The sequence below is a fragment of the Micromesistius poutassou genome (genome assembly GCF_964030765.1).
Source record: "Micromesistius poutassou genome assembly, chromosome: 19".
In the NCBI taxonomy this organism is placed as follows: Eukaryota; Metazoa; Chordata; class Actinopteri; order Gadiformes; family Gadidae; genus Micromesistius; species Micromesistius poutassou.
Window position 1 is genome coordinate 6915379 of NC_140289.1, and position 22220 is coordinate 6937598.

The 22220-nt window shown below is 43.0% G+C and overlaps 3 protein-coding genes across 3 annotated transcripts in view; 2 read left to right on the forward strand and 1 right to left on the reverse strand.

Moving 5' to 3' along the window:
* Positions 1–295: 295 nt before the first annotated feature.
* Positions 296–4189, forward strand: ptger2b (prostaglandin E receptor 2b (subtype EP2)). The gene is made up of 2 exons (XM_084483484.1): positions 296–1176; positions 1638–4189. The coding sequence occupies exons 1-2, from the start codon at positions 376–378 to the stop codon at positions 1959–1961; spliced, it is 1125 nt and encodes a 374-aa protein (XP_084339610.1). The 5' UTR covers positions 296–375; the 3' UTR covers positions 1962–4189.
* Positions 4190–8090: 3901 nt separating this feature from the next.
* psmc6 (proteasome 26S subunit, ATPase 6) lies at positions 8091–15070 on the forward strand. Its single transcript, XM_084484185.1, has 14 exons — positions 8091–8184; positions 8649–8728; positions 8818–8857; positions 8952–9004; positions 9187–9254; positions 9521–9635; positions 11583–11670; positions 11809–11870; positions 12540–12663; positions 12853–12914; positions 13451–13571; positions 14061–14141; positions 14353–14424; positions 14555–15070. The coding sequence occupies exons 1-14, from the start codon at positions 8100–8102 to the stop codon at positions 14671–14673; spliced, it is 1170 nt and encodes a 389-aa protein (XP_084340311.1). The 5' UTR covers positions 8091–8099; the 3' UTR covers positions 14674–15070.
* A 5542-nt stretch (positions 15071–20612) lies between these two features.
* The window catches only part of vash2 (vasohibin 2), a 19307-nt gene continuing 17699 nt past the window's right edge, over positions 20613–22220 (reverse strand). Inside the window, exon 8 of the mRNA XM_084483931.1 lies at positions 20613–21834. Within this exon, the coding sequence (XP_084340057.1) occupies positions 21765–21834 (70 nt within the window). The 3' untranslated portion in view covers positions 20613–21764. The remainder of the gene's footprint in view (positions 21835–22220) is intronic.

Below are 22220 nucleotides of genomic sequence, written 5' to 3' on the forward strand. Positions count from 1 at the left end.
TAATTTTATTTTCGCGTCTTGCTTCGTCTCTATTTGTCAACTTAAAAAAAAAAAAAAAAAAAGGTTTTTTTTTCTGGCTGGTTGGGGGCCCCCCTACTATGGGGGTCCCAAGCGGCCGCCTACCTATGCCTCTATGTTAAGACCACCACTGGTCAACCCATCTGCTCAGAAGTGTGTGACTCAACTTTAAAGAGTAAAAAAGAAATGACGTAACCTCATGTCTTTTGCGTGGGAAGGAGTAGATTGTCGAGATAGGAGGGAGGGGGGAGGGGCGAAGATGGAGAAACACACACTTGGTATTTTTCTATGAGGTGAATTGCACGGCATCGACGTGGATTTGTGCGTCTTTTCTTAAGTGAACTATATCCATAGAAAATGTCGCTCAACTCTACCGACTGTCACGAGACGCTCACCGTGGAGTCGGGACTCCCCACCACGTCGGCGGTCATGTTCGCCCTCGGCGTGGCGGGAAACTTCGTCGCCCTCGCGCTGCTGGAGACGCGGCGCCGGACGAAGTCTCCGTCGCTGTTCCGCATCCTCGTCACGGCGCTCATCACCACGGACTTGTTGGGCACGATCGCCGTCAGCCCTGTTGTGCTCGCCGCGTACGCCCAGAACACCACGCTCGTCGCCCTGGGTGACCATGGCGTCCTGTGCTCTTACTTCGGGTTCAGTATGACGTTGCTGAGCCTCTCCACGCTCTCGATCTTGTGCGCCATGGCGCTGGAGCGCTTCCTCGCGCTGGGGTTCCCCTACTTCTACGACAGACACATCACAAGCACGCGCTGCGGCTACGTCGCGATCGCGCTCATCTACCTGGCGTGCGTGCTCTTCTGCGCGTGCCCGTTCATGGGGTTCGGGAAGTACGTGCAGTATTGCCCCGGGACGTGGTGCTTCCTGGACATGAGCCCTGGACACAGACATTGGGATAAAATCTACACTGGGTTCTACGCCTGCTTTACGCTCATTGTCATAATGTGCACCTCAGTTTGCAACGTGTCCGTCATTCACTTTCTGGTGAAAATGCACCGGAGACAGAACACGCACCACCGGGCCGGACGCTTGCGGCACAGAAGGTTTTTCCGCAGGTCGCTGTCCATGATGGAGGAAGTCGAGCATCTTCTGCCTCTGGTTTTTATAACGGTGGCCTTCTCCATCTGCTCTTTTCCATTACTGGTAAAAAAAAACAACGATGTTTTTGTTTTTGGTTTGACACATTTACACAATTGTAGTGGACGCTAAACGCTCATTACGCACGCATTACGCATTCCATTTTGAACGCTTTTCTTCATCCTCGACCTGTCTCTCCCTCATCCCGTCATTCCTGTCTGTCCTTCTGGTACACTTGTACGTTGGGTTGCTTGTGTTCCTGTTTATTCTGTCTGTTTGACATGTCCATCTGTCTGTTTCCCCGTCTGTCTGTATCCCTGTATGTCTGTTCTCCCCGAATGGCTCTGTCTATCTCCCCCTCTGTCTGTCTGTGTCTCTTTCTGTGTCCCCGTCCGTGTGGCTCCCTGTATCTGTATGTCTCCTCAAATGTCCATGTCTCTCTCCCTTTTTGCCCCATTGTCTCTCTGTCTGTCTCACCCCCCCTTCTGTCTCCCTGTCTGTCTGTCTGCCGGTCCCTACTCCTCCAGCTGCGGGTGTACATCAACTTCATTGGCTGGACAGAGGAGCGGCAGGCCAGCGACCTGCATGCCCTGCGCATGCTCTCCTTCAACTCCATCATCGACCCCTGGGTCTTCATCTTCCTCGAGCCCTCCGTGCTCAAGTTCATCTGGAGGAACCTGTGCCGCCGCCAGGGGAAACCACACCACCCCTCATCTCCGGTTCAGCCCAGACTGCAGATAACTCTGGCGACGTCAGGCAACTGCACCAAATCCGCCGCCACCTTCACCACCACCACCACCACTATCTCCAGCACCCCCCAGAGCTGTGGAGACCTAGATGGATCTTCGTGACAGGTTGGGTGGCCTATTTAGGGTGGTGGTGTGATAGGGGGACAGGGGCCCCCTCCGCACTTCATTTGCGAGGGGGGGGGGGGCAATTTAGTAGTAATTTATCAAATATGTTCAAATTGGGAAGAAGTATAATCTTTCCACCGCAATGGCTATGTCTTACCCCTGAGATTTAGTGGGGGGCAGTTGAGACACCCCACACAATGTTGAGATGGTCTAAGATGGTAATTGCGAAAAAGAAGTGGAGCTACAATGTTTGGGGCACTTGAGAGTGAAGGGATCGATTACAGGGTTGGGGGTTTTCATCTTATTTGGAGACCCCCCAAAAGCCTGGAGGTTATTTGGAAACTGGTTCCCCTCCCAATGTTGAGGTGAAAGCTACACCTTTGTGTTAGGGATGCAGGGGCGTAATTTGCGGGGGGGCTAGGGAGGTCATGACCCCCCCGAAAATCGGATCCAGCTAATATAACCCCCCCAATACTTCAGATTAACAAAAATATGAAATATTCTGAATGAATAACTTCTTTGTTTTCTTTATTAATTTAATTTGCCAGCAAGATAGTATCACCACCGACTACTTGGTATTACCCAACCCGCTTTCTCTAGCGAAACTATTTTGCGCAGTCGCTGGGATGAATAGTTGGAGAAAGCTGACAGGTTCATGTTAATTGAATGTGGAGATGAAATGGACACTGAAAGGCAGCCAGACAACAATTTTTCATTGTTGGTCGACACCAGCCAAAAAGACCAAAAATCCTGACGAAAAGGAGGTAAATACTCCTATTGTTAAGTTAGCTGTTAAGTTAGCTGATGATTTGTTGACTGGAGTTGGCTGGCTAGATGTTTGTTTGACAGTGTCTATGAGGTAAAGCCAGAGGGATCTACTGTGTAGAACCAATGTCACTGAATTGTAACTTAAGTTGCTGTTTGCTCCAATGCAGTCACACGTTTTGGGGGGATTGCATAATTTACTTAGAGATGTCATCCATTGACAGCTAGCTGCTATGGGCTAGTTCAGAGGTTACGCCACTCCTTTTGAGCGTGCACGCCTGTATTGTAGTACAGTACAGTGATGCAATTGATTAATCTTTAAGTTCTTGTGGAAGCTGCCACTGCTGGCTAGCTTAAACACTGAATTTAACTACTGTGTCATTATGGCATAAATAGTCAAAAAGTATCTTAAATCAGTAAAAGTATCGCAATGTATTTCTAATACAGGAACGGCAAATTGGCATATTACCTTTTACACAAGAAAATTATTAAATAAATAAATAAATAAATATGCCACGAGTTTAACCCCCCCAATGGTAGACCCAAAGTTACGCTCTTGTAGGGATGCACTGGTGCCCATAAAAACCTAGACCAAAGTGACACGTAGTGAATGCAGAGTTTGCACTAAACATTGGAGCTCTTATGGTTAACTTTATCTTATTTTTTATTATATATTTGAACTGTTAATTGTTTGAAAATAATAAACACACAGTATCTTCAAACCGGTGCTCTCACTATTGTGTAACCGGAAATTATTCAAAGTTCTTGTATCAGTACTCGGTATCGGAAAGTCCCCAAAAGGGAGTACTCAGTACTTGCCCTCGGTCAGAAAGAAAGGCAAAAAGTGCATTCTTACCCTGTGTGTTTCTGTGCCATTTGTGGGCCATCCTAGTCAGGACACACCGCTGGCCATGGATTGGGGTAAAACACACCTGCTGGTCCTGAGATGATTGAGAAGCAGAAAAATATATATTTTTTGTGCTTGTTCCTCCTGCGTCTGAGGAAACAACGCTACGAGGAACTGTTTCATCACAGCATCGTCTCAGGCTCATCGATGAACTGATAAAACCATATAGCATGTGACGTTGGAAGAGGAGGACAAATGCAGATGATAAAATACGATGTAGGTCACTGTCAACATCACATTCTTGTTTGAAGAAAGATGTTTTAAGTGATATTTAACAGGGTACATAATACAAGTCTACCAAAGATAAAACAGTGTTTCAAAGGGTTACAAACATAATCAATTGCAGTATTGATTCCTTTAAATTATTGATTGTATTACATTTTTTCTTTCATTTGGTGCTAATAATTAAATTATATTAAATTATTACAGAATGCTAAAGTTCACAGGTAATGTATACATCAGCATTAAAGACCATACAAAGTTAAGCTCTGTGTTCATTCAATTGATAATTAGTTTGTCCAGAAACTGGCCAGGACCTGTGTTGTTTCCTCTGCTATACCAGAAAAAAAGAAAATAAACATTATTGTTGGACTCTTGCGGGCAATCAATTCTATTTCCCTTTATTCTCCATCTGTGAAATTCCTTGTGTTGTCTTTCTATACACCAAACCGTTTAACTAAAACTATGCTGTCCTAACAAGAAAATGGTTTAAATACAACATAAAACCCCCAAAATAAAGCCCAAGTACATATTATGATGATGATGATGATGATGATAGTTAGCATACCTTAATATGATGATATAACTCATAATATGTATACCAAAGAAGCAAAATCAGAGACTATGTACGGCATAAATACATTCCTTCCAACAGTCAAAGCAACTATATCGAAGTTGTTGTGAGGTAGCAACAAACAAATTTAGTTTTTTACAGAATTAGGGTCGAAAGGTTGTTGATGTTATGAAGCAGAGGTTGGTGACCTCGGCATGGGCATGCAGTCTCTCACGAAAGACAGTACTTTCCATTCTCACAGTGAATGACCGCTCCTTCAGCCAATGGGAGCAAGAAAGAAGGAAGAACACACAGCTGGTGCTAATTTCATGGATAGAGAGTGGGAGAGACGTGGAGAAGGAGAGATGCAGAAAGCGAAATACAGAGAGAAGCAGAGAGAGAGGGAAAGAGAGAGCGGGACAATGTAAGAAACAGCGATGGGGAGAGCAATAAAGCGAATAATGGTGCACAGAGAGAGAGAGAGAGAGAGTGAGAGAGAGAGAGAGAGAGAGAGAGAGAGAGAGAGAGAGAGAGGGAAATAGATGGAGCGAGAGAAGAATGCTGGAAAAACTAAGTGTTTAGTTTTACATCCTCTTGTTCATCCAGATGATCATTTCTGGCCTTGTCCTTTCTGGCCTTGTCAAGCTCCTGCCCAACTATGGTGCATACAGCACGAAGGCAGTATGATGCCTTTCTCTTGGGCAATTTTTAAGTGTGAGAGTTAGTCATTGAGAGAGATAGCTTTGAATAGAGAGCTGGTGACAAAGAACAGGAGCCAGCAAAAATAAGTGAAAGTAGCTTCAGATAGGCCTACTGAGGGGGTCAAAGAGCATAAACTGAGCTCAATGTCGACAACCTAACTAAATGTGAGGGCTTTTCTAATAACTCCCCCTTCGTCACACTGTCCTCATTACCCCCTCCCTCCCACCTTCACCCCCAGCACTTCTGTATCTCATCCGCGGTGTTGTTATGACAACAGGAGGTGGGAATGGGTCCAGTGTCACGAGAGGGCAGAGAGATGGGAGTGAAGAGTTGGCAGCAGAGCACCAAGAAATCCACATCGTGCTCACATCCGGTAATGGCTGCAGGCCATCCTCGTTTGGGTTTAGCATCCGCGGCCCAAATGCATTCCCGTTCCCAGGCTTCTAGTGATGGTCGTCTGATCAAAACTATGTGCAGACGGTCTGATTTCATCCAACCCCCCCTCCTCCAGCTGATGCACCCACACACTCTGAGACTTTGCCGGAGAATTGTTTACAACGCCGATGTTTATGTGACACAGCAGTTGACTAATTGCCTGACCTTGGTTTGCGCATTGCTTCAGCACGGATGGGATGGAGCCCAGCTGAAGGGATGAAGAGTACTAAATTACTTTTACTACTAAGTATTTACTCCTTTAGTCCTTGACTCTATATTTCTGGGCATTCTTGGGGATTGTGCTTTTTGGAGTAAAAGGCACATTCAAATCTTGCCTTTTTTTTTTTACTACTATTAAAGTTGCTGCAGGTTCCCTCCCTCCCTCCCTACATTTCCTCTCCATTAGGAAGTGTCTATCGTTCATGCACTATGAATGACATGAATCTGAAGGGGTCACAGCATTTCCCTCACTAATAGCCAACAATGGCTGTGGCACTTCTAAGAAATTACACTCAAATTTATAGATATTAAATGTGAGGATACATTTTACTTGAAGGCCTTTTCATAGAAATGATGCACAATTTGTTATTAATATTGAAACTCTCGCTGCTGACAATCAGAAGAAATCGCCAGACCAAACCACAAATGGACGATATACAGTATGTGTTTTATCTGATATGCTACGTATTGATGTTGGTTCATGATAATAGCCTATTTTTAGTTTTGATACTAGTACTTAGTCAAACGTACACAGAGCACTTTTACCTTTTATAGTGCTCTCCAACCCTAAGTGCTTTCCAAGGAAGGAACAGAAGTAGGCGTCATCAAACCTTACCTTTAATAAAGTAGTATTTTCCGATGAAGTACTTTTTCTGATCACTGCCAAAGTGTTACTGTCAATGACAACAGAGGCCACTATGCAAGGAACGATGCAGAACTATATATCAGAACTGTATTAACATGTTTTCCTGGTAATCCAAACATTGATATTTCATTTATACTAGGATGTGTGTGTTCTGCTGTGTCGGTTTTGGCACACAGTGTGGTAAATTTCCTGTCAGGCGCGCAGTCTACACATTTCGTGTCTCACACAAATGAATGTTGACTGCTGAAGATGTCATTAGATTGGCTATGCTACATTTAGCTACATTTAGCCAATTCATTTCTCATTACAGTGGGATGGTGTTGTTTCACAGTGTCAGTATTAGGAGATTGTAATGTGACTGATTGGCGGTGAAAGTGTTCTCTTAAACCAGAGGTCATGTTCTCTTTACTTCTCCTGTTCCTCCAAATCACCATCACCCTCTCCTCTTCCCCTCTCCTCTATTTCTTTAGCTTGGTCTTATGACATCCATGAAAGCTTTATTTACATAGAAACACAACAATGACAATGCAAACAGGGATCAAATTTAATATAACAAGGAGTAAGAACTGATAGAAAAACAAGAAAGTAATTAATGAAAGCATGAGCGAGGAAATAATAGTCTTTACAGGGAATAAATTGTCAAATAAAACATCTTATTAGGTGTGAGACAGAATGAAGCCAGGTGAGTCTGGGTGAATCTGAATTCTATCTCCATTTCTCTCTTTCTCCATTTTTCTCTCTCTGCCACAATTCTCTTTAAAGACTGAGTTAAATTTATTTTATGTTGTAAATTAGTTTCAGTATCTGTATTATCTTTGTCTGCTATGGGAGAAAGTGGGGGAAATGGGAAGCCAGACATAGATGTGCTCTAGTGACTTGAAGGAATAGATAACTCCACTGAAAACAAACGTTATTCTCTGATGATAGATGATAGATACTGATCTGTTTCAGACTCTCAGACTTACAGACTTACTTTGTTACCGGAGAAAATAAGTATTTAGAGTAGCTAAGCTCAAGCCAGGAACAACCAAGTAAATAGAAAATAGTAAACCAAACGAGAAATATAAACACAAAACATAGCATAAATAGAAATGGATCTCTTTAGAACAGTAAAAAAAACAACTAGAAAATACTGTTTGGGAGAGACAATAACTAACTATTACACACACACACACACACACACACACACACACACACACACGCACACGCACACGCACACGCACACACACGTACACGCACATGCATGCACACACACACACACACACACACACACACACACACACACACACACACACACACACCAACATGTCCACTAGAGATTTAGTAGACATGCGTATCATGCGTAAGACTTTTAACTACTGCATACAGTGTATTGCTACAGAGTCCAGTCCTATTTGTAATGCGACGGGTTATCAGCGACCTCAAGTGGACGCTCAAAGGTACAACAGCAACACTTAATAACAATTTAGCAACTTAATATGTCAACCATTTAAATAAAAAATATATAATATAAAAATAATTAGGGGAATGTAGGTATGCGACAAGTGATATCACATCCATAATAGACACAATTTGTTCAACCGTATGCTGTAACTTCTCCAAACGGTGTGATGACGCTAAAATAAGGGGGCAGGCCCGACCAGGAAAACACTTGTGACGTCGCTGACTCCCATCATTCAGCGGGGCATCATGGCCGACACCAGGGATAAGGGTCTGCAGGACTACAGGAAGAAACTACTCGAACATAAAGAAATTGACGGACGATTAAAAGAGTGTAAGCTAATGATGTATTCTTGATAAATGTTGCGGAGATAGGCGGTGGTCTGTATTTTTGTTCCGTAGCTGTTTACTGGAACGGATGAGTCCCGGTTAGCATTTGGGCTAGCTACTGCTTTGTCATGCAGTCAGCTTCTCCGTAGAAATGAATGGGCTGCAGTTCGTCTCAGAAACTAGCACGGCTAACCATCGCTTAGCATTCCGTGTGACATAATATTGTATGCTGCTGTGGTGGTTACGCCATAACGCTCAAAAATCAAAATATATCACTGGGATCCGTCCTGGTCAGGTCGTGTATAGCCCGAGGTCAGCAAAGTGAGCTAAATGAGCGCTTGTACTGTTTGTGTGGACAGAGCTGCTAACGCTAACACTGCATGACTGCCTAGCCGTGTTGTATTGTGTTCTAGCCCCGATTTACAAACTAACTCCGACTGTCCTTCTATTTTATTTTTCTATTTTTAGTGAGGGAACAGCTAAGGGAACAAACAAAGCAGTACGAGAAATCAGAGAACGATCTGAAGGCGCTCCAAAGTGTTGGGCAGGTAAGAACTTATTGACCGTCGTTCTGGATGAGCAGGTCCTGGAATGACAGCGTCCAAAATATTGACGGGTCTGATTATTTTTAATGCAGATCGTGGGCGAGGTTCTCAAACAGTTGACCGAGGAGAAATGTAAGTTCACTTTAATTAAAAAAAAACATTATTATTGTTGGATTGGTTTTAGTATTGTGTGCGATTCACTGACAACCGACCATCTTGTTGACAGTTATTGTAAAGGCCACAAATGGACCGCGATATGTGGTTGGATGCCGCAGGCAGGTATGCCAAACATACTATTTATTTCCTCCCTTTAATAATGTTTTTGTTTTGAATGGACTGTAACTGATTTATGTGCTTGTTTTCCTAGTATTCTGATTAGCAAAGAACATTTCAAGTAGACAAAGAAAGAAAAAGTTGAATTCTATGGGTTAATACTTATTTTGTTTTGCATTCCTTTTCAGTTGGATAAGTCACAGCTGAAACCTGGTACAAGGGTGGCTTTGGACATGACCACCCTCACTATTATGAGGTAGGCTGGGGCAGGATCATTCATGTGTTCATTCTAGTCATGTTTTCACATTATCTTGTGTTCCTATTATTGTCACAGTATCACATTATGTTGGCATTGTAGATGGGAGATAAGTAACCATGGAAATGTAATCACTTTTATACGATGTTTTTTTTCCTGTATATGTCTTATTAATATCCTCCGCTCTGTCTGCAATGCAGCTTGAATTGAATATCATGTGTTCGTACCCTCATGGTGTCATCTGATCATCTTCCTCACGTACCCAGGTACCTGCCGCGTGAGGTAGACCCCTTGGTTTACAACATGTCCCATGAAGACCCTGGCAGTGTTTCCTACTCCGAGATTGGAGGGCTGTCTGAACAGATCAGAGAGCTGAGAGAGGTGAGTTTATACACATGTTTCACATGTTTTTTTAAGGATTCTTTTCCAACCTGTTTCGTCTAAACCCACCCTAGGGGGATAAAAGGTCCTTTACTTTTTTAAACGTAACCTCCATTTTTTTTTTTTAAACGTCGGTCAATTCATAATTACAAGGTGTGAAAAGTCGTTTGTTTGTTTATATTTTCCATTGCCGTTTTAGAATAAGAAATAAACCATGAAATATCTTTAGCTTATACGTCTGTATGTTTTGAGACTCCAAGGTTGGTAAGCAGTGAAGCACTTGTTTATATCCATGTATTCATAATGGTACATTCTGAATTGTCAGTGAGAAGGGGGTGTATGTTGAATGCTGGTGGTCTTGTTTCAGCTGTATGACTATTGTAAAGCTATCTGTGATTATCTGACTGTAGGTGCTAATAATGCCGCTTTTCCACCGACAGTACCAGCTCACGACTTTAGCGCGGCACGACTCAGTTTGGTTCCAGGCACGTCGCGTTTCCATCTAAAAAAGTACCTCTTCAACGTGGGCGGGTCGTAGAAAAGAACCTCTCCAACATGGGCGGGTCGTCATTAGGTTTTAATCCCGTGAGACGGGATTCCCGGGAAATCTGAATCTGACCAAGACTATTTCCTGATTCCCGGGAAAGGTTATGATGGGAAATAAAATAAAATAAAAAGCGCAGTGACTGCGCGTCTATTGTTGTCATACGATAATGTTGATCGAGGCAACTCGAGCCCTGGGAAAGGAACGACACAAAAACGAAACAGCGAAACGCTGATCCATGTCCCCCCCCGGGAGCAGGTCCGTGGACTCCAGCCACACCGGACACACACACAACCACGCGCAGCCTAACTCTAGCCCCGGGAAAGGAGCGACACACACGGCGAAACACCGATCCGTGTCCCCCTCGGGAGCGGGTCCGTGGACTCCAGCCACGCCGGACATAACTTAACTTTGAGTGTTTATTTCCGTTTGCAGCCGCTGGCCAATCAGTGGCCAGCAGCCTGTTTACGTCACACAAAGGTACCTACTCCGCTCGCTTGGAACCTCGACGGAGGTGGTGCTAAAAAAAAATAGTACCCGGTAACAGGTACTTTTTTTGCCAATGGAAACGCAAAAAAAGGCGGGGCGAGTCGAGGCCATTTGAGCTGGTACTGTCGGTGGAAAAGCGGCATAACTGTGTGTTCACACCGCACTTCGCCCCGCGACACGTTTCAATGCAAAGTGAATGTGGAGACGAAGGCAAATTTTTTTGTTTGAAAGATTTGATTGATGGCGCGACATTTTTCCACGTGAACGGCGAGCGCGTTCACGTGGATTCGCGCCGCGACAAATTCGCTGAAGTTGAAATATTTCAACTTCTTTGCGGCATTTGCGTTGAAACAGCCAATCAGCGTTCACTCCCTGTGGGTAACGTGGGTGAAGTAACGTAAAACAGCCAATCAGCGTTCACTCCCTGGGTGAAGTAACGTAAAACAGCCAATCACCGTTCAACCGTTCAGTGAATCGCAGCTTGGAGGAGAAAGTGATTGTTGCCGTTTGCGACTCCCGCTCTATATCTACATATAATATATAAATATCTATATCATATAATATATACGATATATATAATATCACGGCACAAAGCGGTGTGCGCCTCCGGATTATATTATTAACCCATAAACGACGGGCATTCCGACGTCTCTCCCTCTTCCACAACAGGTACAGACACACATCTCGGCCATGGTTGAATTGGCATGAATGACCGTTGGCAGGCAAAACGCTCCGCGAAAAATTCGCCCCGCGAATGCACACAAAAATGCACAGCGACAGATTATGATTTGTCGCGCGGCAACATTCGCCTATTCGCGTGAACAGGCGAAATGGGGCGAAGTGCGGTGTGAACACACAGTAAGACTATGTGTATATGAGACTAGAGGTGGATATTAAGTTCTGTGTTGTTCCAGGTGATCGAGCTTCCCCTGACCAACCCTGAGCTCTTCCTTAGAGTGGGCATCATCCCTCCCAAGGGCTGCCTGCTCTACGGACCTCCAGGTCAGCTCTACTTCTGGGCTCCCCAACCCCAATCAACTGGGACTTGATAACATTTAGTAGGACCTGCGGGTCGTATTGTTCCTGTTTACGCTGTGGGTGTAGTCTGTACGTCTTTGATGTCTGTGTTTCTTCTCCAAGGTACTGGGAAGACACTTCTAGCCAGAGCAGTGGCCAGCCAGCTGGACTGCAACTTCCTCAAGGTCAGGATTATTTCTTGTGTTGGTAGTAGTTGTGGCCCTTTTTGCGTCGTATTAATTCAAGTGAAAGAAGCTAACTTAACACTTTCGTCATAAATGTCCTAAATAAGGATAATCTGCTGATCCAAGTCCCGTTTGTTTGCATTATGAGTCTCATGAGGCCAACTTAAAACCACTTTTATCTGGATTTAAATTGCCTGCTTTTAACCACAAGCTTTCACACTGTACTGGAAAAACTCCAGAAAGCCCCAATGGGATAAAACCTATACCCTGAGAAGGAACACATCATGTACATATCCATGTTTGATACAATTGAGCTCTTGATACAAGTAAACCAATAGTTACAAGTTTAAAAGAGTACTAAACCCCAGCACCAAGTGTACATTAGAGGACTCCCTCTATTGGTTGAACACATGCTCTTGCATACATAACCGCTGATTGGCTGTTATTGGTAGCTGGTCACCTTCTGTTTAATGCTTGATGCGACAGACCTGTCCTCCGCTTATTGAAGCTGAGTTGAAGGCGAGTTTAATTAACAAAACCCTTAAGCTGCTGGAAACCCGAGAACCTTTTTTTATTATTATTATTTTTTTAAAGGTGGGTTCCAGGGGTTTGGTTCTCCTTAATGAAGTGGGAGTCTGAAGCTGAGCTGTGTGTGTGGTTGGTCTCCAGGTGGTGTCCAGCTCCATCGTGGATAAGTACATTGGGGAAAGTGCCAGACTCATCAGAGAGATGTTCAACTACGCCCGCGACCACCAGCCCTGCATCATCTTCATGGACGAGATCGACGCCATCGGTGTGTACCAAGACATTCACCCTGTCACAGTCGCCCGCTCCTTTTTAATCTTACACTGTTGCCACCCTCTCAGCAACCCTCTCACACACCCTGTAATAGTCACCCTTTCACAGTCAGCCTGCTGTGTATTTCCATTCCACCCAGAGCCACTGAATCCACGCTAACCGTCTTATGTTTCTGTCCTCTAAGGCGGGAGGCGTTTCTCTGAGGGAACCTCAGCTGACAGAGAGATCCAGAGGACACTGATGGAGGTGAGGGGGTGTTCTAAAATGTATTTAAATAAAACAAAGCAACAACATGAACACCATTTAAAGCATTTCCAAAAAGGAAGTAAAACAATATTTTAAAGCAGATGCCAGGATTACATTCTTGTCCAGCGGGGGGGGGGGGGATGCATGCAGAGAGGGGTTACAGGGGGCTGGGAAGGGACTGTAGTTTTAAAATGCTAATGTTTTAATAGTGATGATGAGTTCTGCAAATGTTCCTTTTGTACTTGGATTGGAGCCATATTGTCCAATAATGCAGGTGCCAATTACTGTTAACCCGTCCGTAACTTCCTATTAAGTTTGAGTTGAGTGCATGTTTTCAACTCAGTGTATCAGTGTTAGATAGATAGAGATACAACCACAACAGGTTCCAGGTACTCCTGGTTCCTCTCAAGTCAATTTAATTGTATAGCACCTTTTCACACAAACAATTTCAAAGAGCTACACTGGGAAGGTTAGGAGTGCAATGTGGGCCAGAAAAGAGACCTAATGGTCCTTCTTGTTCTTCCCCCTGCTCACAGCTGCTGAACCAGATGGACGGCTTTGACACCCTCCACAGAGTGAAGATGATCATGGCCACCAACCGCCCAGACACACTGGACCCAGCCCTGCTGCGGCCCGGGCGACTGGACCGCAAGATCCGTAAGCTCCTAGCATCCTGGGTTCTGAGACCTGGAGAAACATTAAACCAGACATAGTTGTGGTATTATGGTCTGTTGGGCTTTGAGTGGCGTGATGAAACGTGGAAACTGTTGATGTTGTGTTGGTGTGTAGTTCAGTTTTGTAGTCTAGATGATTTATGCGATGTGTCGTCCATTTATAATGCAATGTGGTTGGACATCAGGAGAACGCAAACTGTTTCTGTTTTAGACTAATATTAAACCTTACTTTGCTATTAAAGGGGAACTGTCACAAGCAGATTTCTTAAATAGGCTTCATATGCGTGTTGTGGAAAAAGGACAAATGGCGTTATCGTTCCAGGGTTTGCTTTCTCCAGATGGGACCAATGTATAAACAAATAAACCGGCATGAGACGATAACTGTTCCCCTTTTACTATATTATGTTTTGCAGTAGGTACACCCTCTAGTGGTAATGTGAAGTAAGTGACACGTGTTAATTTCATGCTGCAGATATCGAGCTTCCGAACGAACAAGCCCGCCTGGACATCATGAAGATCCACTCTAGCCCCATCACCAAGCATGGAGAGATTGGTAACCACACACACCAAGCGTGGTCTACACACACACACACACACACACACACACACACACACACACACACACACACACACACACACACACACACACACACACACACACACACACACACACACACACACACACACACACACACACACACACACACACACACCATGAAGAGATCAATTCAACCTCATTCTTCCTCTCGCTCTTGTCTCCTCAGATTACGAGGCCATCGTGAAGCTGTCAGACGGCTTCAACGGAGCCGATCTGAGGAACGTGTGCACGGAAGCGGGTAAACACACACTCCGTCTCCCTAATCGATAGCGCAGCACCACGGGTCAACTGGTTCCACTCGTGTCCTACTCGGGCAGCGATTCATCTTAATCTTAACCGTGTCGTCTGGTCCCCTCGCTCTCCTCCAGGTCTGTTCGCCATCCGTGCCGACCGGGAGTACGTCACCCAGGAGGACTTCATGAAGGCCGTCCGTAAGGTGGCCGACTCCAAGAAACTGGAGTCCAAGCTGGACTACAAACCCTTGTAAACGCCCCCCCCCCAACCAGCCCTCTACGTCTACGAAGAAACAAAAACACAGACCGAAAAACAACTGAAATCTCGAGTCCAGGAGAGGGGTTTGAGTTGAGGTGTGGTATCTCAGAAAAAAAGCTTCCCTCTTGTGTGTTTTATTCTTTTTTTATTTCTTTGGTTTTGTATGTTTATGTAAAGGAATGTTTAGCGATGGTCAAATTTCTTTACAGTTGCCAACAGAGCGAGGGACACACATTGAGCGATATCTTTAAATCCTCTTTCCATTTCCTACGGAGTTTAACCCTGCCTTCATGTTCAGGCGGTAGTCAGGGACAATTTCTGGCATCTGTGAGAACACTTGTATAAAAACAAAAAAGTTGAATTACTGCATTAAAAACATGACATATAAATTATTTTCTGGCCTCTCTTTGCTACTTGTGGTTTCCTTCCTTTTCACAGATGAATTTAGAAATGAGTTACCTACAAAATAATATTTTAATTAAAATGAATTAACATTTTAAATGACAGTCTGGACTTGAAAATGAAAATATTCATGAAAATATTACACCAAAGCATTAACTTTTAGTTTTTGAGGAAGTTGGTTGGAATGGGGAAGTTGGATCCTTTTTTTAAGTGCTAATACAGTAGCTATTTTTGTTTCAAGTACAAATTCTTGGAGAACGCATTACAAGAAGATTTCTGAATAATGACTTAACTGTATTACGGATAAGTTTGGTTGAAGAACATTGCTCCAAATACAACTTTAAAGTCACATCTATTTTCTTACTCATGGTGATGGCATATATATTCAGACTACATCATGGATGTGCGGTGGAAATATACTACTGTACTTGCTGTACTTTTGAATCTAGATTTAATATTCTGTACACACGGTTAACTGCACTGCGCCAAGACACTGGGCTGCATCCTAATAGACTTCCATGAGTCTCCGAAGGGTTTTGGACAAGCTTTATGTTGCCGTCTTACTAACTTAAGCCGCAATGGTACACGTTCAGAGAATGCGTGGCAATTCTTGTCATTATCCGAGACAGAATGCAAGCTTTAAGCATCTAATTCTGCTACAGCTCATCGGACCCGATGATAGACCTACGGCACATTTAAGTCTATTTAATCGGAGGAATAATCGTTTTTCGATGCTTTCTACTATCCGTTGACATTTCCTAGAGCCTTTCCATTATTGCGCATCCAAACACGTCTGAAGGGCCTAGAGCGCAAGGAATGCAACGAAGTTAGGGAATGCAATGGAAACTGAACTTAATGTGTTTTATTGGCGAGTAAATAAACACAAAGAGGACATCAACTTGGTTATTCTGTCCACGGTTAAAATAACTTAAATTTATAACTTAGCCATACTATCTATATAACAATCTTTACTTCCACAAGCTTCTAAGGCCATTAGTATTCTAATTAACAATTCTCCTGTATCCTGATTAACTTGAAATCATCTGAACTAACTCAGAATTTAGTTATATTTCATTCTGCATAGCATCATGGTTATATAGTAGGCGATTGTGAGTTTGAACAGGAGTAAGGGGATACCATAATTAGGACTACAGTCTTGACCTTTGGGCGTTTGGTTCCTCTCTGCCAATGTCACAGAAGAGGCTTTCTCTCTGCACCAAACAGGGTGAAATTCTTCAAATACTTCCACTATATCAAGCCCTTCTGTTTCCCCCTGAAGACACCCAGTCTCAATCAATAGACGCTTCTTTGTGTCTTGGGAAAATCAATGCAAAGAGCCGAGTGAATATCAGGGTTTGGACGTTAAGCGGCTAATGAGAGGTTTGTAGCCAAGCTGACGTCAAAATGTCGATAGCATCTAGTGGGATCAGTCTTTAACCTTTATTTCTCTTTCTTTTGTTATGTTTCACCAGGCTATCAAATATTCTAGAAATGAACACGGCCGATTCAACTACTACTATTGTTTTGTGTTGTAGCCTATTATATTGTCATTGCCTCCCATACAAAATGCAGGGTGAATTAACTTAAAACTTAAAATGTAATATTGCAGACTATTGTCTGACATATGTAACCACAATGTTTAAATGGGCTGCAGTATCAATAATCAGCTCATTTCCGTATTTGTCTGGCTGCTTCTTAATATGAGGACGAGAGGAGGAGAGTTGGGCTAGGAATTAAACTCACTAATCCTCTCTCTCCATCCTCCTTTCATCAAATTCTCTTTATCTCCCTCTCTCAACATTCTGACATTACTGAAATTTGTCTTTATTTTGTCTCTCTAGCACACTCACGTACACATGCACAGTTGCACACACACAACCACACACACACACACACACACGATGTGGGCCTCTACATGGAGGGGAAATTAAGGATTAGGATTAATTCTGTAAATCTGATCCCACGTGTCCACGTTCTTATTATGCAAACATACACTTGCAAAAATATAAAACACACACACACAAGCACATGCACATATACTGTATACAACACACAGATAGCAGAGCAGCATGCTGCAACAATACAGTTGCAGTTAGGTTTGGTATACCTCTACTGGTTCCCTCCTCAATCAATCAAATACATTTCCACCCATCCATCAATTCCAATAGACAAACACTCTATTAAAAACATATATAATTTATTATAAGAATGCATGCCTTATTGACAAAATCCACCTCTGTGGAACCACTGGTGCTGTTACAGTAGGAGGGCGATCATTTTTACACACAGGATAACATCAGAAGCATTAGAAACCACCACGGGGGAAGATAAAACCTGGGACGGATTCCCACCGAAAACCTGGGAGTGGCTGAGAGGGAAAACCCGGAGCTGATTCCCCGGTTTTACATCAGTTTGATGGTAAAAAGTGTAGACTCACAGGTTGTATCTTGACTATTTAGGGGGTGGATTCACACAGAAGACACAAATGTTTTGCTGAACTGTTTCAAGGAAAAGTGTTGCTTTGTTTGTCGCTGTTAAGTGTGTGGCCGTGATCATTTTTCAAGTGTCCCTTGAGAGGATGAGCAGGAAGCGAACAAAGGATCAATCGTCGATGAATTTCAGGCAAATTCCATATTTTCTTCCGAAAGTCATCGATGATATTTAGCCGGCTTAGCATGAAAGGCAATATTTCACATCTAGTTCAGAGGATAAAGGTGGTTCACTCGAGTCATTTGTTGTCCTATCAGCAACCTTTCCTCTTGGCCCATAGGCTTCAAGTCAGGGATCACTCACACACACACACACACACACACACACACACACACACACACACACACACACACACACACACACAACATGCGCTGTCTTCTTACAAATGCTGCGTGTTTAAAGATGCAACACAGAGCATTTTCTAGGCACGAGTCACAATTTCCAAATTACTGTTGTCCCCAAACCCCCCAAAAAGGCCCGAAATTACCCCAGGAACAAAACAACAATCTGTGGTATCTTAACAATCAGGTGAAACTGAGGAACAGCACTTGGAGGCAAATCATAAGCCTTACCATAAGCACAATTATTTTTTTTGTTTTGTTTAGCTAAAGATCACAATCACTGAATAGACTGAAGAAAAATAAATTATAAAAAAACAAATGTCCACCATCAACCCATATAAAAACCTTAGGAAAAACAAGCCAGAAAACAAAGTACATTCAAACAATACAAAAAATAAACATTCATAAGGAGAAAACGCCATAGTTGATTTGGTTTTCTGAGTGCAGAAGTTAACTAGCAGACAACCCAAACACGTTGGGGTCGCCATGTCTGTGAAGTGTTAAAAAGAAGCATTTGAATATCGTCATAGCGTCATAGCTGAAAGCTCTTTGATAAAATCACAACAAACAAACAAAAGTAGATATTATTCTTTGTCATAAAATAAAAGACAATACAAATGTTTCCAAAAAAAACACCATTCTTGACAATATTACACTGAACCACTTAATTGCCCTCCGGTGAAAACGAAACCCAACGCTGCTGAATTGTGCTCTCCGTACATTAGTGGGCGCCTGCCTTTCTTCTATGCAGTATAAACCCTCATACAAAGAACCACCTCATCATTTATTTATATTTAGCTGGTGAGTTTGTGCGGCAGGTGAATTTACCCCCATTTCTAAATTTCACTAGGCGGTGGACAGTTGCTACACAAACATGAGACAAGCCCAGAATATTTATACTGTGTTTCCCACAAAAAGCACCTTGAAACGTATCCACGTTTCAATCCGAATCTACGCAGCATGTAGTTGATTTTGCCAAATTTTTGGAATCTTTAATAATTCCCAGTAACATTGCCACACACACAATTCAACTTGGCAATACTTCAATACTTGTCTCATTGCATCCAAAAGTAATCTCTGTTCTACGCTCTGTGTTCACATTTAATTTCATGGAAGACTTTATAAACATATTCTTTAACAATAACCTTTTGGTTTGTGCATAGCTCATTGTCGAAGTATTCAAACATTGATTATGTGTGAATGTTCCTGCGTGTTCTAGGATATTCTAGTGTGTTCTGGTTTAATCTCCTAGCATGTAGAATATTGTAGGACGCCTAGTGTTTTCCAGCAACCATGAGCTCATTATGACCAAGAAACGACAATTCAATGTGACACTATCAAACATTCTGATGAGATACTTAAACAAAGTTAAACAATCTTGACACTGGATATAATACAATGATTTCTGAAGCATTTCTGTTTCAGCAGAGTATAGAACGATGGCCTATGTGACAAGACTTGGGATAAGGCTGAACACATTTAATATGTCCAGTTCTAACATTGCGACTGAAGACAATTTGGTTTCATCAGGTGTAATGACACAGCCTGTGCTGCCTTTGAGGATGTTTTTGTTAAAACACATATACGATATAATAACAGCGTCTATCGTATGGTGCGGGACCCAATAGACTGACTCACTGAATCCTGGACCAGGCAGTAAACTCCATGGCTTCACTGGTTTTGACTGATCTGTCAGTGGTTGTACTGGTCGGCTCCCTGTCTCATAACAGTATGACAATGTAGTTTCTAGTGGTCATCTCTTAGTATCCCAACCGTACAGTTCTATGTGGCTGTACTGGTGTCTGTACATTCACTCTGCACCATACACTGATATGATATACTGTAAATACATACATCTGAGGATGGACCCCACAAAGCAGGTCCCAATAGAGGCATGAAACAGTATGTGTGTTTGACTCAAACAGGACCCATTTTAGGGACGCTTCACACAGCTAAGAAGTTGATCTGATTCCAGCAATGATTGTTCTTCTGCAGATATGATTATTTTGATATTCATAAAAACAATCACGCTATAGTGAATCCAGTAATTCACAACCTCTATAATAATAGCAAATGAATTACCCATCAACAGCATATTGATAGCATGCTGATAGCATGCTAATAGCATATTGATAGTGCATTAGCCTAATAGTGTGTTTGGAGACCAATAGACCTCCAGTGCATCCTGTGCCCTTATTGGCTGTTCATCCTATACCAGAGTCCTGACTAAACATACTGTTTCACCACTCAACATTCTCAGATGCTACTGCTAATATGCTAATGCTAATAAGCTAATACGAATACACTAATGCTGATAGACTAATGCTAAAAATAGTGAGGCGAAAATGTTTTGCTAATGTGATGCTGCTGAAATGCAGATGCTGAAAGGTTAAAAACCATGAGATATATATGCTACATTTTAACTTCTGGAAGATGTTATCCATTGGCTACCAATCACAGGACAACTTTTCATTTGCAACAGAGTGGGATTGGCGCAATCAGCTGCCAATCAAACAAAGCTCATTTGTGGCCATAGGTTTAAACAATGAGCACAACATTAGCAAAAATGTGCAACATACTTTTCTTTCAACATGTTTGATGTGTATTCAATTTGAATAAATCATGTCTGAAGTTTTCCTTTGAACTGGTTTTGGACCTTAAGGATTTTATATTGCTTTTTTCCTCTGGTTGGTATGGTGTTTTGTAATTTCACAGCCGCTCTCACACACATTAAACCGTTAACAGTTATAGCTCCCACTTCCTTCTGGAAAGCTGGATAAGAGATGTCATTTCCTCTCCTCTGCAGCCCCCACTTCAGATTATTTCGGGCTTGCAGAAAGCACCGTGGTATTAGTAACAAAAGGCAGGGGGGCATGCGTCTCCTGACAGCCCATAATAAGCGGGTTGTGGCATACAGAGAGGCAAGCTAGGGAAGAGGAGAACTAGAAAGGGCGGGGGTTTGCTGCAGTGCCTGATCTTATGTACTGTGTTCCACTGCTTCGGTCTGTTTAGTGCCCACTCTGGTCTCCCGCAGTCAAGCCTCACTTTCCCGCTCTGTCTCTCTTTCCCCCTCTCTCATGCCCCCTGCTCTCTCGCTCTCTACATCTGCCCTCATTCCTCATCCTCCCTGTCTGCCATCACCCTCTCCACTCGGTTTCTGTTTCCCAGCATGCACCATTGATCCTCTTATCCACACGCTGCTCCTTTCTCCGTACAAATCGCTTTCCCACCGAGATACCAGTGGAGTTGAGAAAAACGTTTTCTTTCAAAGAAAGAAATTAACAGTTTTTTGGCTGTTCTGTAGCTCTTTAAGCCGTATTTTGAGTGTTTATTTTAGAACAGACTTTAAAGGTATAAGTCAGTGATCCCTGTTACGAGTCCTGATTTCTTAGACTAGAATTTAACCATAAAACCTAAACCATTCCTCTTTCACTAGGTTCCAAGGTTGCTTCTGCTACTAGTTTAGAAATACTGCTTCTCTTTTGACACTCAAAACTAGATTTTTATTCTGAGGGCTGTGGACAGGCTTCAAGAAGCTTTAAAAAGCACCGGCAACAATGATAATACTAAAATCCTTGTTGCTGCATTGCCGATGTTTGACGTGAACATCAGGTAAACTTAAAGACAACTCAAATCCCACCCACCTATCTTTATCACTTTGTTTCCATGGTGAGGGACCCTAACCGCAGGAGATGGATATGAAAAACACGGTTCCAGGGTTGGTCGTTTTTGTTGACTTGAGGGGATGTAGAGCGACATCATAAATAAAAGAACACAAAAAAACCAAAAGTAAAGTTTGAAAATAAAAACAGACTCTGTCTATTTCTTGGGGGGGTGTTAGACTCCGGACAGGTTAGATCCGGATCTGGTAGCCGTCGCTGAGGGTGCTCAGTTCTGCTGGCCTCCGGTCCACTGAGCCTGGCCTGTCAGACGGACAGACGGACAGACAGACAGACAGACCGGTAGAGAGACAGAGAGAAAGAGAGACAGACAGGTGGAGAGACAGATGGCGAGAAGGAATAACAAAAAATAAGATGCCAGCTATTGCAGAGGCTACATCTACATCAACACTCTCTCTCCTGTCAGCTGCATTACGGCTCGTAAAATGATCTGTGTCGCAGCAACAGCTGCAACATAGTGATCACAAGACAGACACATAAACACCCACCCACACCCACACTGTAACTGTATGTTTATGTGTATATGTGCATTAGTGTTACTTTAATATTACTGCCAAGAGAAGGAGAAATATAAATAGAAAGAGAGAGAGAAAGAGAGAGTGAGAGAGAAACAGGGATAAACAGAGAGA